The following is a 24,967-nucleotide window of genomic DNA, read 5'->3' on the forward strand; positions in this document are numbered from 1 at the left end:
TAAACAGCCAGTCCATTCTATCATCATCAGAGCACCAGAAAATTTCTGGGACATTTCAGTAGATATTGGAGTTCTCAGTTCATCATACAAGGGACAGTATAAAAGAAAATGTGATTAATTTTCAACTTCGTTGAGTTCACATAATTCACATTCCTTTCATCTTCGAGAATGTTTTTAAATCTGCCGACTTCAAAATTCAAGGGAAGGATTCCTGTTCTCAGCTGGGCCACTAAGGACCTTTGATTTCTTGTTAGGATTGCTTTAACTAATATTCTAAGTCATCAACACTGTCTTTGGCATTTCTGTTGCTTGCTGTCATGGTTCATCCACTAGGGGAAGCTGTGGTATTATCATACTGTAATATGCTTTTGTGTGTCACAGAATTGAGTAATTCAAACTGTGTGTGTATTGTGTTTTCTAAAATTATATACCAAGTTTTGTACAACTCTGAAATAAAAGCAGTTATTTTCAGAAAAATAATACAATGTGGCAAATTTGCACTGACTATATCATTTTGATCTCAGGTTGTGTTACCTATCTAGAATATATTGGATGATTTTTCAAATAGTTTGTCCTGCATAACAGTATTTGTTTTTCTAATGCTGATCAACAATGGGAATATGAACTCTGCAGTGCACAGAGGGAATATATTTGGTTCCTGTGTTGTTCCCTTGTTTATATACTGCACTGTTCAGCAGTGATCCAACCTGCAGTCTGGCCAGTATCCATCAATAATTCACAATGCAATATCTCACTGAGGCCCACTGCTTCAGCTCTGAGTGATAGGACATGAGGAGAGGAGAGGAGAGGAGAGGAGAGGAGAGGAGAGGAGAGGAGAGGAGAGGAGAGGAGAGGAGAGGAGAGGCATTGTGAACCATTGGAAATGTAAATAAAAATGTTATGGCTGTTTAATTGAAACTCTATATTATAGTGGAGTACTTAGAGTCCACAAGAACATTTAAAGTCAATTCCTCTGTTAGACTAAAACAAAGATCTAACCCTTATTATCAGGGGAAACCAATATAAATACAATATATAAGTGCAGACTTAATGTATCTCTCTCCATTGTTTCAGAACTGGGAGAAATCAGGAACGTGACCACCAGTCAGCCATCTCTGGAGCTGGACGGTTTGGAGAAGTACACCAACTACAGCATCCAGGTCTTAGCCTTCACCAACGCTGGAGATGGTGTCCGTAGCGAACAGATCTACGTGCGCACTAAAGAGGATGGTATGTGACAGAACTGGTTATGAGAGAGATAGCAAATTCAAGTTAATGTTAATCTTAAATCTTACAAAACAAAGAAATTATCAGTAGAAACAACATAGAAAAATGTATTGCATATTGCTTTAGCTTTAGGTGTTTTCAGGTTCTGAAACCAATTCAATCAATTCAGAGTCTTACTTTAAGTCATGTAGGGATAAGTAAACAAGTAGAATACTGTATATTTTAACCAATTCAATGATACAGTAGATTTTTGTTGAATTTTTTCAGTCAAATACAGAAAATCCTCTGGCATTACCAGTTATGTATCAGACCGATTAATTTATACTGAAAGACATTTTTGAACAATAACAGCACACACAAGTCAAATGTATATGGTACTTACAACCCTTATTTATCATGACCTGTTTCAATATTATAAAACAAACTGGGTTTCTTTAGGTCTGCTGAACCTACATCACATTATTCAGTAGGATATCAAGCAATACTCACTTAAACTACTATACATACTCATGCATACTCTTACCCTCTTGTGTTTCTCTATAGTTCCTGGCCCTCCAGCGGGGGTGAAGGCTGCAGCTTCCAGCAGCTCTGTGGTGTTTGTCTCCTGGCTGCCTCCACTCAAACTCAACGGCATCATCAGGAAATACATCGTCTTCTGCTCTAACCTGCATCCGATGGTAATAGTATTTATATACCATAAAATTTTCATTGGTTTTCTTCCACTGCCCTGCCCAGTTCTTCACAGACAGAAATAGTGATCTTGTATGATAATAAATCACACATACACTTAATTATGATTCATATTGACTACAGTACCCACACTGAAATCATGTACACCCTTGCTGCTACATGACGTTCTGAATTACCGCTTCGGCACACTGAACGCTGCTGCTTCCCAGTGATACATGAAGCCTTTCCCTCTCTCCGATTTGCAGGTGATGAGCGAGTTTGAGGCGTCTCCAGATGCATATTTCTACAGGATACCAAATTTGGCTCGGAACAGACAGTACAGTATCTGGGTGGTGGCGGTGACTGCTGCTGGTCATGGCAATAACAGCGAAAAGATCACAGTGGAGCCTCTGGCCAAAGGTACACCATATTAGCTTAAAATACTTAACAATCTCTTTGAGTATTCTTTAGCCTCATACTATATGACTATTTTTTCACAATTTACATAATTACTCACTCATTCACTGGCACTTTTTAGCCAGGGATGAATGGCAACAAGTATTTGCCTTAAAAACTGGTGCTTTGAGGACATGGAGCATTTTAATGGATTTGTGTTACATGCTACAGCTGTGTGTTTGCTCTCAGCTCCAGCCAGAATTTTGACCTTTAATGGGACAGTGACCACCCCCTGGATGAAAGACATTGTTTTACCATGCAAGGCAGTTGGAGACCCTCCTCCCACCATCAAGTGGCTCAAGGGAAAGTAAGTCATACACAAATAATAATGTAATACTGGTCAAATTTTCAGGTAGTAATAATATTCCTAACTTTGTTTCTGTTTTTTTTCCAGCACCAATGGGACTCCTACCCCTGTCTTGGTGGATGGTCGTCGTAGTGTCCATGGCAACGGCAGCTTCATCATCCGCACAGTAAAAGCAGAGGATTCTGGGAACTACAGCTGTGTGGCCAGCAACAACTGGGGGTCAGATGAGATCACACTCAATCTGCAAGTCCAAGGCAAGTACTGCCTGTAGTATGGCTACCTCACTGATCACAGTATCTTAATGAAGCAATGCAGTACACAAAATTTCAATTTAGAGAAAGCTGCTACATGATAACAACATTGTAGAGAGTTAAAGAAAAAAGTCTGCATAGTTTTGTTGTTTACTAAGAATAATGTCCCTGAAGAGACTAAAACCAACAATTTATCCTGCTTCCAGGCATTTTATAATAAGATAAAACTTGATGTAGTTTCAGCCCCGATGCTACACAATTCCATTGTTGTAGAAGAACTATTAAACTTACATAAAAGAGTCATAATGGTGTCCTGGGTGACAACATATTTTATACAGAGGAACACACCTAATTAAACAGACACAGAATTGTAGATTGTGTTTGGAACTTGAATAACCCTTAGGTTATATGACATATGCTGTTATTGATTTCATCCACAGATGCTGTATGTGCCTTTGTGTATCTAATCATACCTCTATGCACACATTTATTTCTCCCTCTTATCATTCCTGTAGCTGCCAGTCCGGGTAAAAACACAAAAAGACAGGGAACAAAATATTCCCAACAGCACTGGCCAGAAGTGTTGTCACAGTGTTTCAGAGAGCAGGGAGCCTCATGTTGCTTTTAAAGACTGGGAACTGGATAAGATAACATGAGGCAATTAACGTGAATACTAACAGTGCAATGAACTTTCCCTCATGCCCATAGTCCCTCCTGACCAGCCACGCCTCACAGTTACCAAGACTACCACCACATCAATCACGTTGTCATGGATACCTGGAGACAACGGAGGGAGCTCCATCAGAGGTGAGAGTGACACACTGGCACATAGATACACAACAGATACATTTGAAACAATAAAATGGACAGTTTAATTACAGCAGAATATGATGTATACAAACAAAAATATGCTTCAACTACATACACTATCCTTCATGCAGAAACAATCACCTCCCCTCAGCTGCTTGTGGTAACCAGTATCACCTTCTACTTCACGTCCTAACATCCCTGTTCTTGTTTCTCATTATCTGGAGGTGCGGCTGAATACTTGTGAGCTAAAAGATAGATTAAAAAGCAGCAAAGAAGATTAGGTCCGTTTAAGTGAGAGATTAAAGCGCTCCATCTTAAAGAAAGCGCAATCACAGTGAGACTGTGTGTGGTGATTTATCATTGCTCCTAATCAGGGCGCTGCTGTCTTCAGAGTTGTAGTCGCTATAAAAGCTGTCCATGATACCTTCTCTGTGATATTTGTTTTGCTTCCCCACTCCCAGCATCATCCATCACTGGAATACACACACCTAAGCTTACAATTGTCTATTTTTAGCCTTGCTTGTGGAGTGCTCGAGGGCTGTTGATGCTGGTCGGTCGATCAGCCTGTCCTCAGTCTGTCATCCTAACACTTTTGTGTGTAGTGGATGGCTATTAAATTAAATACAGACATTGAGGATGACTCACAAATGATGGTGGTGATCTCCTGAAAAATATGTTTTCACCATTTTCCTCCACAGGTTACATCCTGCAGTACTCAGAGGACAACAGTGAGCAGTGGGGTAGTTTTCCCATCAGCCCCAGTGAGCGTTCCTACCGTCTGGAAAACCTAAAGTGTGGCACCTGGTACAAATTCACCCTGACAGCCCAGAATGCAGTTGGGCCAGGGCGCATCAGTGAGATAATTGAAGCAAAGACCCACGGAAAAGGTAGGGATCTAGATTAATTTTCTCATATACTGTGAGTTTTGAGTGTCAGGATTGTCAAAATGTAAAAATGCAGTCCTTTGATTTCAACTAATCACATTTTCTGAGATGAAAGCTGAAAGTTTTTATGTTATTTGTGTTCCCGTACCTACTGTATGCTGTATTGTTTTCTCTAAATGAATGAATATATAGGTAAGGGAGTATTTTCTTTTATCAGTCATTGGAAGATGATGACATGATACATTTTTATTTTTATTGATCTTAAAAACTCATAACTCAAAAGTCCTCCAAAACCCAGTGAGCACTGTCGAATCTTTTAATCTTCAGGCCGATTTACCTTTTATTCCCCTGTAAACGTAATCATGTTTGTCCACCTTGAAAGTTAACGGCAAACTGTGAGCTTGCACTTTAGCATGTTGATTACATCTCTAATCATTTCCTTTCACCCTTCTGTCTATCTTCTCCTCAGAACCACAATTTGCCAAAGAACACGAACTCTTCACCAGCATCAACTCCACCAGGGCAAGACTCAACCTGGTCGGCTGGAACAATGGCGGCTGTCCAATCACCTCTTTCATACTGGAGTACCGAGCCGTGGAGTCGGCCACATGGACCACGGCCCAGCGCACATCGCTGACCAAGAGCTACATGCTGTACGATTTGCAGGAGGCAACCTGGTACGAACTGCAGATGAAGGTCACCAACAGCGCTGGCTCAGCAGAAAAGAGGGTCACCTTTGCTACTCTCAGTGCTGATGGAAGTGAGTTTGGATCAAACAGATTGCCACAGAGTTGTGTTGATGCCCAGGAATAGGAATATCAGGAATTTGACTGTAATTGTTTGAAAGCTAAACATATAGTCAAATGTCACTTTAAAAAGTTTCATACAAGAATAGTGTTGCATGAATATCATAAACTAGCAATGATGCAAATAATTACACCAATCATGAAACCAAAGTGAAATTGCAGTTGTGATGTGCCATTCTGCAGCTCTGTGTACAGTACAGTACATGCTTTAAAATTACTTAAGTATCATGCTCTTTTGTCAGCCTTTGAACATATTGACAGGTATTCTGAAGGCTAGAAAACAGGCACAGTCTTCAGATTGTCCATCAGCCACAGTATGCCATTATTTTCCGTGGGCTACAGATTGTGTCAGTCACACACAAAGGAAGTGTATAAGCTTTAAAGAGGGATAGGAGGTGGTAAGAGCTCTGTGGTGCACCCCAGACTATTCATTAATTTCCTTTGCTGAGGAGTGTAAGCTGCCTGTCAGGATGATATGTGTGAGTGGATGTACTTCTGCATGTGTGTGTGTGTGTGTGTGTGTGTGTGTGTGTGTGTGTGTGGGTAGGCATTCGTGTTTGTGTGGATTCTATTGTCAATTTTACAGTGGTTGTATGGCTCAGCTCAGCTGCTGAGCTGCAGCCCAGGAGACTAACAGCACATATTCAGTATCCAACAAACCTGGTGCCCGAGCCTCATTCAGCTACAGGCTATTTTACTCTATGTGAGAAGAAAATATATTTTTACTGTGAGATTAAGAAAAAGGAATTCATTAAGGATCTTTCACCAACTACCAAAGCATTAGAGATCCAATTCCTGGCAGCATTATAATCAATAAAGCAGGACTGGTTTTGAATCCATCCACTTCTTTGTAGAGATAACAAGTTCTCCTCATGTCCAATTGTGTTTTCTCCCACAGCTGTAAATATATCTGGGTGGGCTAAATTAAAAACTTAAAATTACCTGGAAAACGTGTGTCTATTAGTGATGTGTTTGTCGTCTCTATGGTGAGCCCATAGGCTCCAGATCTCTGTGACCCTGTTTGGAAAACAGTGTAATATAACAGTAAACTAAAAGGATTTTAATTTGCTTAGAACAGCTTAAGTTTCTATTGTAAAAGAGATCCATGATCTCAATAGAACTAGCCTGGTTAAATAAAGGCTAAATAAAAATGTGGGAACACTCCATAGAGCAGCTGCTTTCACACGCTAATAACAAACCTTCTTTAATTCCAGATGAAGTTCTTTGTGTTTGAGCATTAATTCCTCATAAAATGTTTAAATCTGTTTGTTTCCTCCAAGGTACCATTGCTCCCCTGCTGAAAATAGGAGACCCCATCTCAGACAACATGTCAGGCAGCGGAGGTCTGAAGATGGTGGTGACCATCACGTCTATTCTTGTTGTAGCTGTGCTGGTATTTATCATGCTTATGGTGCTAAAGAGGAGAAGAAGGGAGCAGAGGCTCAAGAGACTCAGAGGTACATGTCAATTAAATGATGGTTTATATTGTATAGATTTTCCTAACATTGTATAGATACACGTTGAAACACCTACTGTACACACATTCAGTCTATGGTCAATCATGGCAAACATGCATCACCAACACATGCATAAGCTCACAGAAAAAAGAAAGGCAATACCGTGTGTGTCATGGAATTAAAATGTTATGTGCATCTGACACAATTAAACTGAGCTAGACTAAAACTGAGGCTAAACTTTGCTTTTGTAATGGTGAAACTGTCTCTTCAGGTCGAACACCTCCAAGTTAATTTTTTTCAACCCTCTAACATGCTTTCACTGCATTCTTGTAAGAGGAAATAGTCAGTACAATATTTTGTCACTGCTGTAGCTTATCAACTTGGACAGTACTATTAAAGTATTAACTACCTCTTTACTTGAATTCACAGATGCTAAAAGCCTGGCAGAAATGCTGATGAGGTATGTATGCTTAATTTTAATTTATACTTGCTTCTTCCCTTTAAGCAGCGGACATAAATCACAGTGTAGCCCAGAGTTACAGCACCTACAGTATCACTAAAAATCAAATGTATTGCACACAAGATATGCTGTCCCTCTTGCTTTGTTACAGCTACTTATCAACTTAAATTAGATTGAATGAACATTTCTCAATACAATGCAAAATCACGCAGCTGAAAAGTAATACATTTTTCTCATTAATCCACTCAGTAAGAACACACGGACACCAGACACGGTGAACAAGCAGCAGCAGACGCTAAGGATGCACATCGACATCCCCAGAGCCCAGCTTCTCATCGAGGAGAGGGACACCATGGAGACAATCGGTAAGATAGTCACCATGCATTACGCTTATAAATGACTAAATTCATGATTATTTCTCATTATATTTTTCTTTTCTCTGTCTTTCGTTGTTCCTTTCTTTCCTTTCTTCCCGTCTCTTAGATGACAGGTCCACCGTGCTGTTGACAGACAATGACTTTGGGGAGACGAATAAGCAAAAGTCCTCTACAGTGACCCATACAGTCCACTACCAGTCTCTGTCCCAGGCCACTGGACCGCTGGTGGACGTGTCCGATGCCAGGCCTGGAACCAGTGAGTCCCATCACCGTCAGTGCTCAACATTTATTTTCTTTACTACTAATTTTACTACTATGCTGCTCTTCCTGTGTTAATAACATGATGTGGTTGGTTAGAAAACTGTCTTGTGGCTAAAACATGTACTTTTTTTATTTGGTTTCTTTGCAGCCATGACTCATGTGCTGCTAACTCTCCTCCTGAATCTACTATACATGTTTATATTCTCATAGATGGGTGTCACTGTAAAAGATAGGGTGCCTGAACACTATAAAATACAAACATTTGTAATAACCTTTCATTGCACATTCATCTGAATTACATGCAATTGTCCTTGTTTAACTGTAGACTGCCTTCATACAGTATGTGAGGCATTTTCAAGCAATGAGATTACAAAGATAAAACAGCTATGCTACAGAGCAGTTTCTGGACTTGTGGTGTTTAAGCTCCACTGAAGCAGAACTGATGAAGAGTAGTGATCTTGCCACCTCCTCTTGACACGTCCTCACCTGGATGCCCTGTTCCATCTGGCCAGTTTGGCCTGAGTGAACACAAACACATATAGACATGGGGACACACACTTAAGTTAGTGATGCACTTACATTATTTTGTGCAAATGTTTGATATCATGCTCATAGTGTCCAATACACATTCAGATACCAGTACTGATATTCATTTCTGTCATGTGTGTTACATTTATCAGACCTGCTTATATTTTGCTACTTGAATTGTTTTTTGTTTTGTTTTTGTTGCAAAAAACATTATTCATTTCATTCTTTCTAATTTCCTGCTAAAGTTATACACTCCTAGAAAAAGAAGCTTGTCTGTGTATTAAGTTTGAATCTTGAGGCAAGAGGTGATTAGTTTAGTTTAGCTTAGCTTAGTTTAGCATAAATATGGTTCAAAAAGCTAGCCTGGCTTTGTCCAAAGGAAAAACACAACAACAAGTTCATGCATACAAACTTAAGAAGACAGACATGTGATTGGGTCATTTAGCCTGGCCAGTGGGGCATGAACCCAGTTTGCTGACTCAGTCCTTTATAATTCCTGCTGTGGGCAAACACCTCCATCATTTCTTCCTTCCATGCCCACTGATAGAATTACTGTCTGGCCTACTACAATTACCAACATCATTCTTCCCTGCACAGATCTAATGTGGACCTTTTCTAAAGGGTCTCATTCTGATTTGGCCCAGTGGTGCATAGACCAGAAAGCTGTCTGGGTCAGGCTGAATACGATACTTTTTATATGTGTCTGTATGGAGACAGCTGGAGCATCAGATTGATGATAATGTCATTGCATGGAGCTGTGGGGTGGTAAACAAAATATATGCTCATAAAGTGTATAATATGATATGATATTTAATATGGTTTACTGTCTTACTCAAGAACAGATTATTTATCCACAAAACATAAGATCTGAAATTTGTATTGAGGTTAAGATTAATTCTTAATATGCTAATTGGAATTTTACTAATAAATCAATGTAAATAAGATTTCAATCAGACTAAAAATCTAAAAGATTTTTGATTGAAACAAAAGGGGAAAAAGGAAATGGAACAATGAAGTAGCCATTATTACGTGACTGATAGACTTACAGATTTGCTCTCCTCACCAGATCCCACTGCCAGACGCACTGCCAAAGCTGGTCCTGCTGCAGCACGGAGCCGCTATGCCAGCCAGTGGACTCTGAACCGGCCGCACCCCACCAGCTCCTCACACACCTTGACCACTGACTGGAGACTCCCCACGCCACGTGCCACTGGATCTGTTGACAAGGAGAGTGACAGCTACAGCGTCAGCCCCTCGCAGGATACAGGTATGGTAGAGAAGCTTGGAGGGCGATCAGTAGAGGTATTCACCGATGACAGATGGACCCTCTGCCTTGGTTCTGTAATTAGGGTTAGAAAGTTGGGAGGTGTAAAGGGATTCATGCTGCTTTTGTGAGATTTCTTAGTGTGAAGGCAGTTTGCATGGCTCTCACACTGGCTTTTGTGCAATCCAAAGAATGTTGGCAGTAGTTTTTTCATTTGCAAGTGCAACTCTGGTACGTCCCCTTGGCTGAGGATTTCAAGGTGTGAATCCACCAAACCCCATGCCTCAAATTATCCAAAAAAGCCCAACATAAAGCCATGTTTTGTATGTATTTCTGTATTGCCAGTATTGCTGCACTCTGTGTTATAATTCTGTTGTTGTATGTTTTTCTTATGTGCATGATGAACCTGTAATCATCAGATCGAGCACGGAGCAGCATGGTATCAACAGAGAGCGCATCCTCCACCTACGAAGAGCTGGCAAGAGCCTACGAGCACGCGAAGATGGAAGAACAGCTCCGCCACGCCAAGTTCACTATCACAGAGTGCTTCATCTCTGACACTTCATCTGAGCAGATGACAGCAGGGACCAATGACTACACTGACAGCCTGACCTCCAGTACGCCATCCGAGTCAGGCATCTGCCGCTTTACTGCTTCGCCGCCCAAACCTCAGGATGTCAGCCGGGTCATGAACATGGCCGCGCCCAAGGCACACAGACCTGGTGAGGAGATGGAAGCTCACACACAACTCACAAGCTTTTTTTTCTTCTATAGGCATTGAGCAGCTTCTTCATCCGTTTTCCTTTCCAATAACATATAGTCAATTAAATTTTTTTTTTAATGTAGTGCCAAACTACAACAAAAGTTATCTCAAGGTACCTTTCCCACTGATTCAATCAAAACCATAATCAACCTTTTATGTTCACGTTCTACAGCAAACCGGTTTAAGGTCCCTTCAGAGGAATTTAAATACATACACTTAAATACATTAACATAGGGACATGTTAAGGTTGATTAAAATCTAAACAATTTGGTTTGTAAAACATTAGCAATCAATTAGTTTATTCTTTTATTTGCTTTATTTGCAGGTTTCAATCAAGTAGTGTCTCCTGTTAGTTGTTATATTACTGCAACATACAGTTTAGTCTAATTAAATAATATTTAGTGCATTAAGACAATAAATAAGCCCATCACACATAATGAACAAGGATTACGAGATGCAGTTTTCCCAATACCACCCGAGGGATGAACTTTATTGTAGAAAACAGAAAACATTTTTGCTAGTACAGTAAATGATCTCATTTTTGAAACCATCTCTGTCTCAAAGGCTTTTGATTGCATCTGCAGTTTGGGGATCCTGGTGCGCTGTGCTCTCCTCTCAGGTTGTAGTCTTACCTTACATGAACCTCAGCCCCTCCCGGTAGTCCTCCAAATCAATTAGAGATCTGGCACAGCATGTTGATGGGTGGCTGACCTCACACAGAACCACAGTCACTCAGACAGACAGACAGACACCCTTCTCTCTGACACATGTACACAGCCCATCCATCAACCCTTCTGCTGTCATGTCATAGTGTGTCTGGGGATAATTTGCGTTGTTGGAGGTGTCCTGTCCAAGGGGATGAGGTCCATGTTTGTGTGTTTGTGTGTTTGTGTGTGTGTCTGTGTGTGTGTGTGTGTGTGTGTGTGTGTGTGTGTAAAGGTACACTGTCTCTGAATCCTGAGTTGGACCAGGCAATAGTTGAGGCAATCAGATCTGCCTCTTAAGTTTCAGGCCTCATTACGTTTTAAACATTTGTGCACAGGACGGCAGACTCATATCACCAGTTCACCAGGGAGAGAGGGCAAGTAAAGGCTATCTGTTAGGCTAATCTAAAGCTATTGTCATTCAGTACAAAACACCACTTAACTGCCACTGCAGAGACCGCTCAGTGTAATACCAACCTTTTAGCCTTTCAAGCTGGTGTGGCATTGCTGATTGCTGGAGTCTGGTATCTGTTACATTGAGAGATACAGTTCATACTTAAGTATCAAGCTGTGTGGCTGCTGCCATTTCCTTATGAAATGTACTCTATTTTTAATAAGTTGTATTTTAACATTGCACAAAAGTAGCAATGTGCATTTAAATAGAAACATAAATGTCTTTTACTGTATACATTTTCATTAAACCTTAATGTATTTCAGCTGATGCTACACTCAATAGACTGTAAAATGTTAAAAGATTTGTTTTTCTTAGAAGCATACTATCAACAGTGACCTGCAGCAACCCTGACAATTAACCACAGTAATAGGACGATACAATGAGGGTCAGTTGAATTTTAAAATTAATTTAAAATTAATACATTTAAATTTATTTTAATCACAGTATCTTAAGTCTTGTCTCATAAACAAAGAAGGTCTTAAAGGATAATAAGCATGTATATTATAATATAAAGTGTTTTACAAATAAAGATGAACCAATAAATATCCATACTGTCATGATTTGGTTCCACATGTGAAACTGTTGTTTCTTTCATGTTAACCGATCCATTATATACATGATTGTTGAGTACCTCATTCTGAAACCTTGGACATAAATATGCTGCTACAACAGCCTCCTCTCTTCTGTAAAAAGTTTCTACAATAATTTGGATTGTTTTGGATTTGCCCCCATTCAGCCACAAGAACATTAGCAAGGTTGGCCACTAATGTGCATGTTTCAGTAAATCCCAGAGGTGTTTGAGGGTGACTCTGCATAGGACAGTCAAGTTGTTCCACTTTTACCAACTAGGAAAATCATTCATATGCTTTTTTTGATGGGTACATTGTTTTGTGAAACAGGAAAGAGTCTTCCTTAAAATATCGCCACAAAACTCTATTGTCTAAAATATCATTGCATCTTGCAGCATTAAAGCAACATTAATTTAAATTTTTGGCCAAATTGGGTAAGCGAAACAAGCTCTAAACATATTATTGACTTGTTATCACCTTATAAAGCTAATAAAACATCAGCATTTATGGAAAGTCATGTCTCTGGCCATCCAACAAATTTACAGTATTCTTTCTGCGTTGTTTTAGTCTCTGCCAACTCCTGAAAACAACTTCCTGTCACAGCAAGAAACTAGGTTGATGGTGAGTTGAGGTGCATTAAGCTAAAATACTGAGCTGAAAGATGTGAAAATGATCCATTAAGCTGTGGATTCAGATGGTATTTCTATGGTGATTCATCATTACAAGGGAACCCTTTCATCTGCAGTGCAGCATTATGATTTCCCTCAAAAAAATCAAACCAAAAACAAAGAAAACAAAAAGCAGAGCCTAAAAAAACTTTAAAATAATCCCACACCAAAAGTACACAAAAGTACTTTTGCCATATACAGTAGCATACACTGAAACACTTTCACCTTCACAGTCAGCTGTAATAGTGGATACACTCAAAGTAGTGTGTATTGCAGTATTGGTCCATTGAAACCTAGACCCATTGCAGAGGCCAGTTTGAGTGACAGCTAGTGAATGACCCAATTTCAACCCCATCTCTGTCTCTATTACATCTGACTGACCTGAGCTGACCTCACCTGTCCATTGCAAAGGTCAAAGGTAGAAGGACAGCTGCTCACTCATCCCTCTGTCTTTCCTACTCATCTCATTTGACCTGCTTCACCTGACAGAGCTGTTATGAGAGTAACAGTTTATTCATTTGTGCTCTTCTTCTTCTTCTTCTTCTTCTTCTTCTTCTTCTTCTTCTTCTTCTTCTTCTTCTTCTTCTTCTTCTTCTTCTTCTTCTTCTTCTTCTTCTTCTTCTTCTTCTTCTTCTTCTTCTTCTTCTTCTTCAGTGCCTCATATGAGCAAATCAATTGTGCCTGTGTCCCATTACAGCATGTTCCACAGTACTTTGCTCATAAACTTTTACAGCAGTGCCGGTAATTATGATAGGCTTGTAAATATGTTATGTGTACGTGTGTGTGTGTGTGTGTGTGTGTGTGTGTGTGTGTGTGTGTGTCAGACAGAATGACACCGACAATATAGAAATAAGGGTTGGATAATATTAAAACATCACCCTTCACAGCAGTGCATACTGAGCCAAGGATGCAACAGACACTTACACAGATTAATGACTTGGCGGAGCGTTGCTGTTGTATTCCTTCCCATTACTGTACGATCTGTAATTTACAGGCTGATGAATTTTCAAACTACATTTCTAATGAGCCCCCTCAGAAACGCTTAAATCTATATTTAATTCAATTAACACTCCTAGCCATTCATCATCTTTGCTGGCACTAATAGGGCTTATTATAAAACACAGTGAATTATTCATTCTCCATGTGAACCCTGAAATCCATTCTTCAAGGTCACATGTTGGACTGAATCTGCAGAGACAGCCTTAGCTGTGCTGACATTAATGCTGAGTAGCTGCCAGGGAGTGTGTGTGTGTGTGCACATACAATATATGCTTACGTCTGTGCGCGTGTGGGTCGTGTCCATGTGAATGTGTCAGCTTGTGGGGGAAAGAGAGCGTGTTGAATGATGTGTTGAAAGGTTATTTTAGCAACGAATCGTACACCTGTAAGCACCTGTTGATCTCTGAAAGATAAATGCGAAGTGAACACTTCAGTAGTCATGAAGTAATACAGACGGATCGTTCACTCATTAAGTGCTGAAACTCCAGTGCAGTCCATTAGATGTGGCAACCCAACACCCTTGTCTATTATATATGTAATCCGGTCAGTAAAAGGAATACACTAACAATAGCAGAAGAGGTGTTATAAACTCACAGAACTGAATCACTTTGTCTTTCTCTTCCTCTCATCTAACACGTCAGAAAATGACTCAGAGCTTGAAGAGACAGCTTGTAATCATAGTTTATCACTCAGTTAATGTATTAAATCTGACCTGGTTTGTTTTGCTACAGGCATTACATGTTATTCTGTTTCCTAATAAGAATCAGCTCTTCTTCTGCTTCAATATCACTGAACCTCCTGTGGAGAGGAGGATCCAAAGCTGTCAAATGCAAGAACAGTATGAACATACTGTATATTGTGTGCAGGCAGGTTAGGAGGATGTAGATCCACTATTCTGCTTATCACAGAAAAAATAACAAATCATCATGCATATCATTCCCTGATAGTGATAGGCATGATTACATTGCGAAATTCAGCCTCCTATTCCATTATGTTATGCACATCTTTCCTGATAGCGATGATTAAATCAGATAGATTCACACTTGGTGAAGATTAGTATTACATTAGAATAATAGTAATATAAATCATAATCCCAGAATCCCTGAGGTGAACTAATGTAACAGTGTGAATGTGAATAAATAAGATTTTCAGCTCTCCATGACATTATTTTTAAGAGAAGAAATTATTAAAATGGAGACTGGAGAAAAGTCAGAACCTGTCAAGAGCACACAGTGTTCCCAGTGGGGATCCCAGAGAACCACTACACTAACTCTGGAAGCGAGCAGACAGTGTCCTGAATATTACCACAAAGCCTGTTGTGGTTTACTGGGTATTTCTTACAGTCAGAAAAATTTGCTTATCTGATATGATTTTAAAAAAAGACTTCTGTTAATTTTTCATTTAAAATAACACAATCCAGTCATTTTTAGAGACAGGGTTTATAAAAGTATTAGTATTAACCGCAAAGCAATGACACAATTTTTCCCAATTTTTTTGTGTAATGTGAAATGAAAATGATCACCCATCTGTGCAGTTTCCCTCAGCTCTACTGAGAATCTTAGCATCTTTTAGTTAATTTTTTTATTGCCTGCAGCTTTACTGTATTGGTTCACTTTCATTCCCATCAACTTTGTTTCAACCGCAAAAACTAACAGTTACAGTAGCAACTAGTTGGAGAACATAGTGGAGCCTTTAGCAGTGAAACCACACATTGGGACTTATTTTTCGACTCATGCAGAGACCTCCATGAGCTAACAGACTGTATCATCTCATATATACAGTTCTGTGAGGAATCTGCAATTGAAACCAAAAGAGTCTGAATATTTCCCAATAATAAGCCCTGTGCCTTAATGATAAAAAGAGGGCTTTCCTCAGGGGTGATACTGAGAAGGTCAGAGACAGAAGGAAGGAGCTCATGGCGAAGATACAGAAAGCTAAAATTGATTTTAAAAACAAAGTGGAGGAACAGTTCTGCACAAGCAACCTTAAACAAGCATGGGAAGGACTCAATAAAATGATGGGCAGAGACTCCAAAAAATAAGAGGATACTACTATGGACCTCCCCTTCTTAAATGTACTTAATAACTTCTATGGAAGGTTCGACTCTGCTGATAGCAAAGGGAAAAGCAATGGGGTCTGCACCAATATACCCCAAACCACCACAATTCAGCTGTCAGAGGAGGAAGTTAAACAATGTCTGTCAAAAATCAATCCCCAGAAAGCACCTGGACCTGATGGCCTCTGTGGAAGGGTCCTGAAGGCATGTGCCACTGAACTAGCATCAGTTTTTACTAATTTATTTCAACTCCTATTGACCACCTGTACTGTGCTGGATATGTGGAAGTCATCAATTATCAAGTCTATACCAAAGAAGCCTGGAGCCAAAGAATTTAATGACTTCCGCCCCTGTTTTAGCCAAATGTATGGAGAGGGTTGTAACCAAACACCTTACTGCATCCCTGAACCTGCATCTTGACCCTCTACAGTTTGCTTGTAAGCCTCATAGAGGAACTGAGGATGCCACTCTCACCATGGTTAACGTGGTCTCCAAACATTTGCAAAACACCAATACTTATGTTCAGATTTTATTTGTTGATTTTACTGCAGCCTTTAACACAATGCAAGTCATATTCCTACAAAGACTTACTGACTTAGGGGTGGATGGGGATTTGGTGCACTGGATCAAGCACTTCCTAACTGACCGCCCACAGCGAGTGTGGGGGCTGGGAGGGAGGGAGGAACGGAGGGACGGAGGGAGGGGGCACATGTGATGTGCTGTGTCCATCTCACGGACATATGTCTATGTGTAATGGAATGAATGTGTTTATTTTATGTACTATATGTGTTTTATATACTATTCTTACCAGTGAGACCAAAGACAATTTTCATGCAGGACATGACAATAGTGTATTTTCTAGTCTTTCTATTCTCTTCTATTCTATGATATTTGTTAGGCAGCTAGAAACATAAATTCAAATCAATGCTAATGTAACTAATGTAGCTCTGTATTAGCAGGGTGTTTATACTGTTTACTAACATGTCATTGTGAACCGCCATTAAGTATTTACTCTGATATGTTGGTGTATGTAGAGACACACTGTCATTTAATTGAATCTTAATTGTCACATGTTTATCTTGTGTGTTTCCTTTCAGGAGGAGAGCTGGTCCATTTGCCACCTTACCTCCGTATGGACTTCCTGTTGAATCGTGGCGTGCCACTGGCAGCCCGAGGTGGAGGGGTCAGCAGCAGCAGTGGCAGCAGCAGCAGTGGAGGAGGAGGAGGAGGAGGAGGAGGAGGAGGAGGTGGTGGAGGTGCAGGAGTGAGTGGAGGTGGTGCTGGTGCTACAGGAGAAACAAGAGGAGGAGGAGGTGCAGGAGGAGGAGGAGCCATGGGTCAGACCTGCCTGGAGCCCCAGAGGAGCCGTACCCTGAAGAGGCCCCCTCCCATGGAGCCCACCCCTATGGAAGTGCCCTCACCCAGGGAGGTGCAGCAGTGGCAGCCAGGAACTGCCTCCACTCTTCCCCACAGGGATGTCCGGGAGAGGGGAGAGGCTCGGGGTGAGGTCCGGGCAGAGGTCCCCTCCTCAGGAGACCTGGCCCAAGCACAGGCTGCCAAGCTCAGCACCTCCCAGGAGTCACTGCTGGACTCCAGAGGACACCTGAAACAAAGCAACAACCCCTATGCCAAGTCTTACACACTGGTATAACACTGGGACACACACCAGACTGCTCCAGACTACGGGACTACTGCAGACACACTGCTGGAGGTTGGAGGAAGGACAAGAGAAAGACGACAGGCACAGGATGGATAGTTTTCCACAACAGAAAATGTTGTATATAGAGCCGTTTCTGACATGCGTCTGAAGTGGATGCTTTTCTTTTGAGTCTGCCTTTCTTTCTTTCTCTCACTCTTTTCTTACTTTCCTCTCTCGCTCCTCTCTGTTGCTTTCACTCTTTTCATTCTCTCACACCTCGCTCCTCTTCTGACGAATTTTCTCTCACAATTTTTATTTTCTACTTGAGTATTCTTTTATTCTAAAGTGACAACATATGAGGATTGCCAAAATGATTTATTTAAAATTTGAAAAAGAGAAAAAATACTATTGAATTTATATCAAGGACAATTATAGTCATTATTATTATTACTATTATTATTATATAAAAAAGAAAATATCTAAAAACATTAAGGGTAAGAGAAGAGGACTCGGGAGCACTGGAGAACATTGCTTTCTTAATTTATTTTTATTTTATTGTTGAAGTGTGATGAAATCTGTGATTGGGGAACCGATGGGGTTTTTTAGCACTACGAAGAGCCAATAGAGGAGAAGAAGTGACGTCGGACACGACCGCCAATGCTGACCAATCGTAATGTTTTTCAACCTTTGTGACGACTGCATGGCGATTGATCAAATGACAATTAATAGGAATGGCTGGAAATCCAAAAAAAAAAGAAAAAAAAAAGATTTTTTTTGTCACACTATGAAATTATACAATGTGAATATATATAAAGAGATCACTTTTATTTGTGGATATTACGGGGAAAATGATTTGGTTAATAAAGTCCTTAGTCATGTTTGCACACATCTGACTTTGATTTGTATGGCTCGAGTCCAACATCCCTTATTGTTCATGACTGTTTCTCTCTTCCTCCTCCTTCTTTCTGCTTTCTTCTGTTCCATTTTCTGTATCCTACATTCATCTAATACGTCCTGCTGAGACTTGTCATTTGCATAAAAACACACTAGTTCAGCAAAGTTACTTTGTTCCTCATTAAGGGCTGAAAGGGACCATGTTGGAATCTTGATAATTATTTATTCTGTTTTGGGTAATATGTTTTTATCCAATGTGGTTTTTCACATTTTAAAAGTTTAACTGCTGGAAACAAGATGTCAACGCTCAGTGTGTGTGTGCACTGGATGATTCAAAGTTTTCACTTCATACTTATGGAACTGGTTTTACTGGACCATGATTAGCTCCTAACTAGTTTTGATATCACAAATCATGCTCATAGGTACAAACTTTAAACTGAGATTTAATGAGCACAGGGAAGCTTTCAGCAGATGAATATGAAAACAACCTTCAAGTGTCAAACTCAGATACATCATGGAGAGTGGGGACTGAATGATTTGCCAGCAAGAATTGTGCTGAGATTTGGCATTTAGTTTATTTCATAATAACCTTTTTGAAGTACGGTTTCTGATTCTAATGAATGCAAGTGATGAATTTCTAATGATGATTTTTTAATTCACCATCACTGTCTTTTTTTGAATCCACCAATTATTTTAGTAATAATTTTAGCTTTAGCTTGTGACAGCTGTATAATGTCTTAGAAAACAACCCCTAGTGATGTTATCAGGTTTATCTCAGTTTGGACATTTTAAACGTCTGTTAGAAATGATTGGGTATAAGTGTAGGAGTGAAGTTTTTTTTTTTTTTAGAGCTTTCTAAATCTTAAATCTCAGTTTTAATAATCTATTCATTCTAAATAATCTTAAATCTTTCTGAATCTAACCTAAAGTCTTAAGTTTCTTCACCTTTATGGAAGTGCAATACTAAATGGCTCTGGTACTTACGGACCAGTGTGTCAGATTTAGGGGAATCTATTGGCAGAAATAGAATATAATATTCATATGTATGTTTTAATTAGTGTATGATAATCTGAAAATAAGAATAGTTGTTTTCATTACCTTAGAGTGAGACATTTAAATCTACATAGAGAGGGTCTTTTCATGAGTGTCACAGCCACTGTAGGTTCTCCTACATGCTTAAAAAGGGAAGTTGAGGGGGACGGGTCGGTTGCAATGTGCAACCTCACTGCTAGATGTCACTAAATGCTGTACACTGCACCTTTAACAAGGGGATATCAGAGTAATTTAGAGTTTTCCTAATTCATTTACATAAACATTACATGTTGCCCAATAACTTTGCTCAGAATCTGTGATAAAAATGCTAAATTCAAGGTTCACTTACTGAGCTGTGCCAAGAGCATTCAGCCATATCCTACTGACTTCTGTAAGAGATAGGGGACATATAATTCATTTATATCTAATATATATATACACAAGACAGGAATTATTTTGAATACTTCCATCTTCTTTGACTGACAAGTGCTTGACAGTAAGCAGAGCAAAACATTTCTGTTATCAGCATGCTATACAAACAGCTCAGGACACACACGGATACAGCAAAAATAATGAAAAAGACTCTTCATATTTCTATTTCAATTATACGACAGTTGTTTTTCATTCATTAATGAATTGCGGCAAATACCAGCAGGAACAGACACAAACATGAGAAAACATTAACAGTAAGTATGAAAAACCAGTTTGTATTATTGCTGTAGTGTCTTGCTTCTGATCAACAGATGGTGCTGTGCAGTCACTGACTCCTGTTCATTTGCTGCTAACAAGGAGTCAGTTTGTGGAGTTTGAGGAGGTGGAAAAGGAATGGTTCAGCACCAAAACTATTTGTGACAACCTGGAGAGAGACGTCAAGGGCAACTCAACAGTCTGTTCCACTGTGTGTTTGCCATTTGCAGGTGCACACCAACCTAAACACGGTGAATTATTCATGCCAGCCCTGACACTGAGACCTAGATCAGGTTTACACTGCAACGCTGAACCCCACAGCGCCCAAGAATGTGAATGAGACAGCAACAGCAGGAGAAAATACATTGCAATGCATGTTATATATGCATATATGAATTCAAACACGCACTATAATAATCTTAAGGGAAATCAATGACACTTATGTAAATTTACAGTAGTTGCTAGGCAGAAAATTGAAAACATCATCTGTTGTATTAGCTTGTTCTGTAAATGGCTTAAATGGTGTGAAGAGAGTTAAAAGTTTGTATCTGCTGTATGATTGAACACATACTGTGATCCTGCTGATCCATCGGGGAAACTTCATGCAGTTAAGATAAATGAGTCCAAAAAACTGGCCAGATCAGAGATTGAATTTACTGCAGGTGAATGACCATAATTGCATTTTTTTAGATCTGTGCACTCCCCTCAGTGGTGTGTGGTGGTATAATGCAGATAGATGGCCCACCTGCACACTGAGAATACTTTATGGCTGTGCACTGGCCCTCATATATAAGGCAGGATTGGAGTGTGTGACTCCCCTTCTGGCTGCACGCTACACATCACATAAAGGGGGTATCTCTGATAGTGGGCCAGGAAGATGTGGTCTCAAATCTAATAAGATTATTAGTGGTTTCCAACTTTTTTGTCTAATGTACTCCCACAGCACTATTAGAGCAACTCAAGACTCTTTCACGAACATCTTCACGTGCAAAATGTGTTCATTTAAATTTATTTTAAGGTGGATGTTATTTAATCACTTAATATACTAAATATAATGGATATGGATAATTTTACTTATTTTTTCATACAAATAAACTATGATTGTTGGGACTGGTCTGATCAAGGTTGCATTCTAAGACTTGGGACCTATCTTGCGCACAGCAGCAGGCAGGTACAACACATGCGTCTTTGCTAGATTCAGACCAACGCAGTTGTCATTTTCTCATCCTGCAACCATGTCGTCTAAATAGCAAATGCACTTGCACCGGTCTGTGCGCACATGGGCGTGTTGATCTCAAAATGAGGTGTGGTCAGGCGCATTGTTGGCGCATATATATTTTGGGGCAGTGGAAAACAATTATTGACCAACAAAAACCAGGTCTGAAGTCAATGGCGCATATTTCACCATTATTTTAAGGGCGCATTATCAAGATTTTAATAGGCGGGTGCACGGGCACAGAGATGACACTCTGATTGGTTTACCACATGTTCCGCCCAAAGCACTCCCATGATTAATAAGGGGACTTAAGTCCAACCCTAACCATTCACACGTTCAGAGACCATTTTTCCGCCATTGAAATAGTTTAATTGGATTTGGACATGCCCTGAGGGCACTTGCACCATGGGCGTCATGCCATACGCTATAGATTGTTATAATAGGCCCCTTCGAGTGACAGAAACCTGATCTTTTTACCATTGATCCATTATGTGTAGCAAACTATTTCAACTGTCTAGCTGACCATTTCAACTTTTTCGACTATTTCAACCATCAGTTAACTGTTTCTCACATATGCTCTCTAAAATGCAACACTTAGGGCCCTATTGTAATGATCTATAGCACATGGCGTGAAGCCTGTGCCTTTGGTGTGTGTCTAAATCCACTTTTGCTATTTTAACTGTGGAAAAATGCGCTGGGGCAAACTAACAAAGACACATGCGCCACGCCCGCCATCCGCTGTGCACCAACAGCAAGATGGGGCCCTTAGTGTTACAACTGACTCAATATGTAGATTTTTGTTTTTGTGAAAAAGTACTTTCTCTGGTTTAAATGGGTTGAGCTGCTTCACAGTGTTTCCACATAGCCCTTGACAACCCCGGATACCAATACTCCTGGGATTCACTGAGAATGTATGATTGCTAACTTTCAGGAGTCCTCATATGGTGCAGTGCACATTTTTATTAGAAATCTTCTAGCTACAGTATCTGCTGAGGATACCATAGTATGATGTGCAGTGTCAGAGAGCAGAAGCAGGTTAGGAAAAGACCAAAGTCCTCCCAACTGGGTTTGATAATGAGGTGCCTGAAGAGTTGGCAGGAGACAGGGGGGCAATTTAGATTGCATGAAACGGAAAGACTTTTCCCCTGAGTTCATATGGTACTTCCCTAATCAGTCACATCCATCTCTCTGTGGCCTTTACGAAACCTGCTCTCCTTAATATCCTTGACACTGCTCTCTATGTTTATCTCTCTTTCAGACCCATTATTTTTCTCTCTTCTCTGTCTTGTTTTCTCTCACTCCTCTCTCTCGGTTTCAGATCCCTCTATTGATCCAGCAGCTCGTCCATCCTTGTCCTCAGTGAAGGATTTGAAGAGCACAGGGATGTTTCTGACAAGAAAATTGATTCCTGTGAGTTTCCTTTGTTAGACGGGGAAATCTGATGTGTAGACCGTTACTACACCACCAGATCTTTTTTCCTCTCGTGGATTAAAGTTTGGTCAGAATTAATTCATTAATAATGATGCAACAAAGAGATACCAAACAGCATTTTTACACATATGTAACATATGTAATTATATGTAATTTTAAGATGAATTAACCCATCCGATCCATTTAGTTACATTTTGTAGATTCAAATACAGCATGCACTATCAAAATATTTGAAAAGTAACTAAATTATGGAGTAATTGCTAGTGACTGTGTAAAATGTTACAGATTACATGCCTCATGTTTGGACAACATTGATTTCTGTAAGACAGAAAAGCCTTGAATGAGGCATCTTCATGTGTCCCTATTTAATGAGTACAATTAAATGATGGAGAGTCTTGTTAAGAGAGGTCGATGTCTGAAGGGGCTGTTAATTATACGTATAATTGGTCATAGATAATTGGTCACAGACCATCCAGGAAGAGTGGGGAGTTAGGAGTTAGTTTTTGATCTTAGATAAGGTTCTGTGTCTGGAGCACTAATACAACCAGGGTTAGGGGTTTAAATCCTCAAGATTCAAGACAACTTTATTAATCCCTTGAAGGGCAATTCATTTGACAGCTTGCACCACAACATACTCGTACACATAAACAAGATAAAACACAGAAGAAAGAAGAGTTGTCAGCTGTGTGCAAAATCTGCTAAATTTGTGTGCAAAGTCTGCAAACCCTAGTCCAATAAATAGTTCATTAAGAGGTAGCCTATACAAGCTCTAAATGACAAAAATGCATTATAGTATCCAACTTCACAGTGCAATAACATACAGATACAACTTGACCTCATATAGATTTGTTCAACAGTCAGACAGCAGAGGGGATAAAGGACTTGGAAAAACTGTGACTCTTACAAGCAGGTTGGGCATAGCAAACGCCCTGAAGGCAATAATGAAAATTCATTTCTTAAGATATGCCCAGAAGTACTCAAAATATTGTGTGACTTCCTCATGACCTGTAGTTCCCATAGGTCCCGTGTGTGTGTGTGTGTGTGTGTGTGTGTGTGTGTATGGATGGAAATACGTGTGCTACTTAGAGCAACTTGAGATCACGTGATTTCTTGTCAAAGTACTCTTAGAAGATACAGCTATGACTGGCCTTTTGCTCACTAGTATGACCAGTCAGTAGGTCAGTTGAAGTGTTTCATTGTAACGGGTGGACAAAGTGGTAGGACCCAGTTACAGCACAGAACCAGTTAGCAGTTTTAAATGATCTTTATTATACAGTTCACAAGGTAACTGAACAGGTATAGGTAGAATGGGTAGGGCAACAAGCAGGGTCACTGAAGGCAGCAGGTAAGATCATGCCAGTAGCACTCACGGAGTTGAGGTGTATGACCAGGGAGGAGTCTCTGGGCTCTCCTCCTAACAGGATTGAAGCCGGAGGACACCACACAGCCACAGGCAAACAGGAACAGGCAATATTCAAGGTCAGGTACAGAAGGCTAGTGCATTCACACAAGGAGAGGAGGTCAAAAACAAGCAGGGTCAAAACCAGGTAAACAGTCTGCGAATTAGTGCTGGAAGGTCTGGCATGAAGAAAATGCAAATGACGATCTGGCAAAGAGTGAGTGGACAACAGGAGTAAATATATACAAGCTTGATTACAGATGGGGTGCAGCTGAGAGTCCAGGTGATTACTGATGAGCTGCAGCTGAGTGCCCAGGTGAACAGAGTTAACTGATGAGGTGGGTGTGGCTGATTAGCAGCAGTAGAGCAGGGGTGTGGTGAATGGAAAGTTACCAGCAGCAGGAGAAGAGCAGAACAGACTGTGACATTCATTGGCTAAAGTGAAAGTGAACATGACTTTATTGCCTATTTGCCTATCAATAAAATATTTCTAGCCATTCAACTATTTCAAACATATGTATAATATTTCTTAAGAGTTCTACTATTGTGTTTGGTTCATTATATAGAGCTTCATTATACTTTGCTGTATCATATGTACTTTTTTGTCTGCTAGCCTGAACAAACCTGATCATTTCTCCTTTGACCTTTGTCATGGTTTTTGCAACATTCAGTAGCTGTAAGATTTGTGCTGACTGCAAG

The 24,967-nt window shown here is 40.0% G+C and overlaps 1 protein-coding gene across 7 annotated transcripts in view; it reads left to right on the forward strand.

Annotated features, from left to right (window-relative positions):
* Nucleotides 1–17,621, forward strand: part of dscamb (Down syndrome cell adhesion molecule b) — a 132,517-nt gene extending 114,896 nt beyond the window's left edge. The window contains exons 18-34 of one of the 7 annotated variants that reach the window (XM_053320420.1): nt 1,075–1,230; nt 1,771–1,904; nt 2,163–2,316; nt 2,542–2,659; nt 2,747–2,913; nt 3,619–3,717; nt 4,419–4,607; nt 5,074–5,364; nt 6,691–6,867; nt 7,297–7,327; nt 7,577–7,692; nt 7,811–7,960; nt 9,542–9,760; nt 10,177–10,479; nt 17,068–17,145; nt 17,296–17,472; nt 17,518–17,621. In XM_053320420.1, the coding sequence (XP_053176395.1) occupies nt 1,075–1,230; nt 1,771–1,904; nt 2,163–2,316; nt 2,542–2,659; nt 2,747–2,913; nt 3,619–3,717; nt 4,419–4,607; nt 5,074–5,364; nt 6,691–6,867; nt 7,297–7,327; nt 7,577–7,692; nt 7,811–7,960; nt 9,542–9,760; nt 10,177–10,479; nt 17,068–17,145; nt 17,296–17,472; nt 17,518–17,621 (2,663 nt within the window). Of the gene's footprint in view, nt 1–1,074; nt 1,231–1,770; nt 1,911–2,162; nt 2,317–2,541; nt 2,660–2,746; nt 2,914–3,618; nt 3,718–4,418; nt 4,608–5,073; nt 5,365–6,690; nt 6,868–7,296; nt 7,328–7,576; nt 7,693–7,810; nt 7,976–9,541; nt 9,761–10,176; nt 10,480–17,067 lie in introns of all 7 variants that reach the window. The other 6 variants (XM_053320421.1, XM_053320417.1, XM_053320418.1 and 3 more) reach the window with 6 other exon arrangements.
* Nucleotides 17,622–24,967: the final 7,346 nt, after the last annotated feature.

Source organism: Scomber japonicus, chromosome 6 (assembly GCF_027409825.1).
Source record: "Scomber japonicus isolate fScoJap1 chromosome 6, fScoJap1.pri, whole genome shotgun sequence".
NCBI classification, from domain to species: Eukaryota; Metazoa; Chordata; class Actinopteri; order Scombriformes; family Scombridae; genus Scomber; species Scomber japonicus.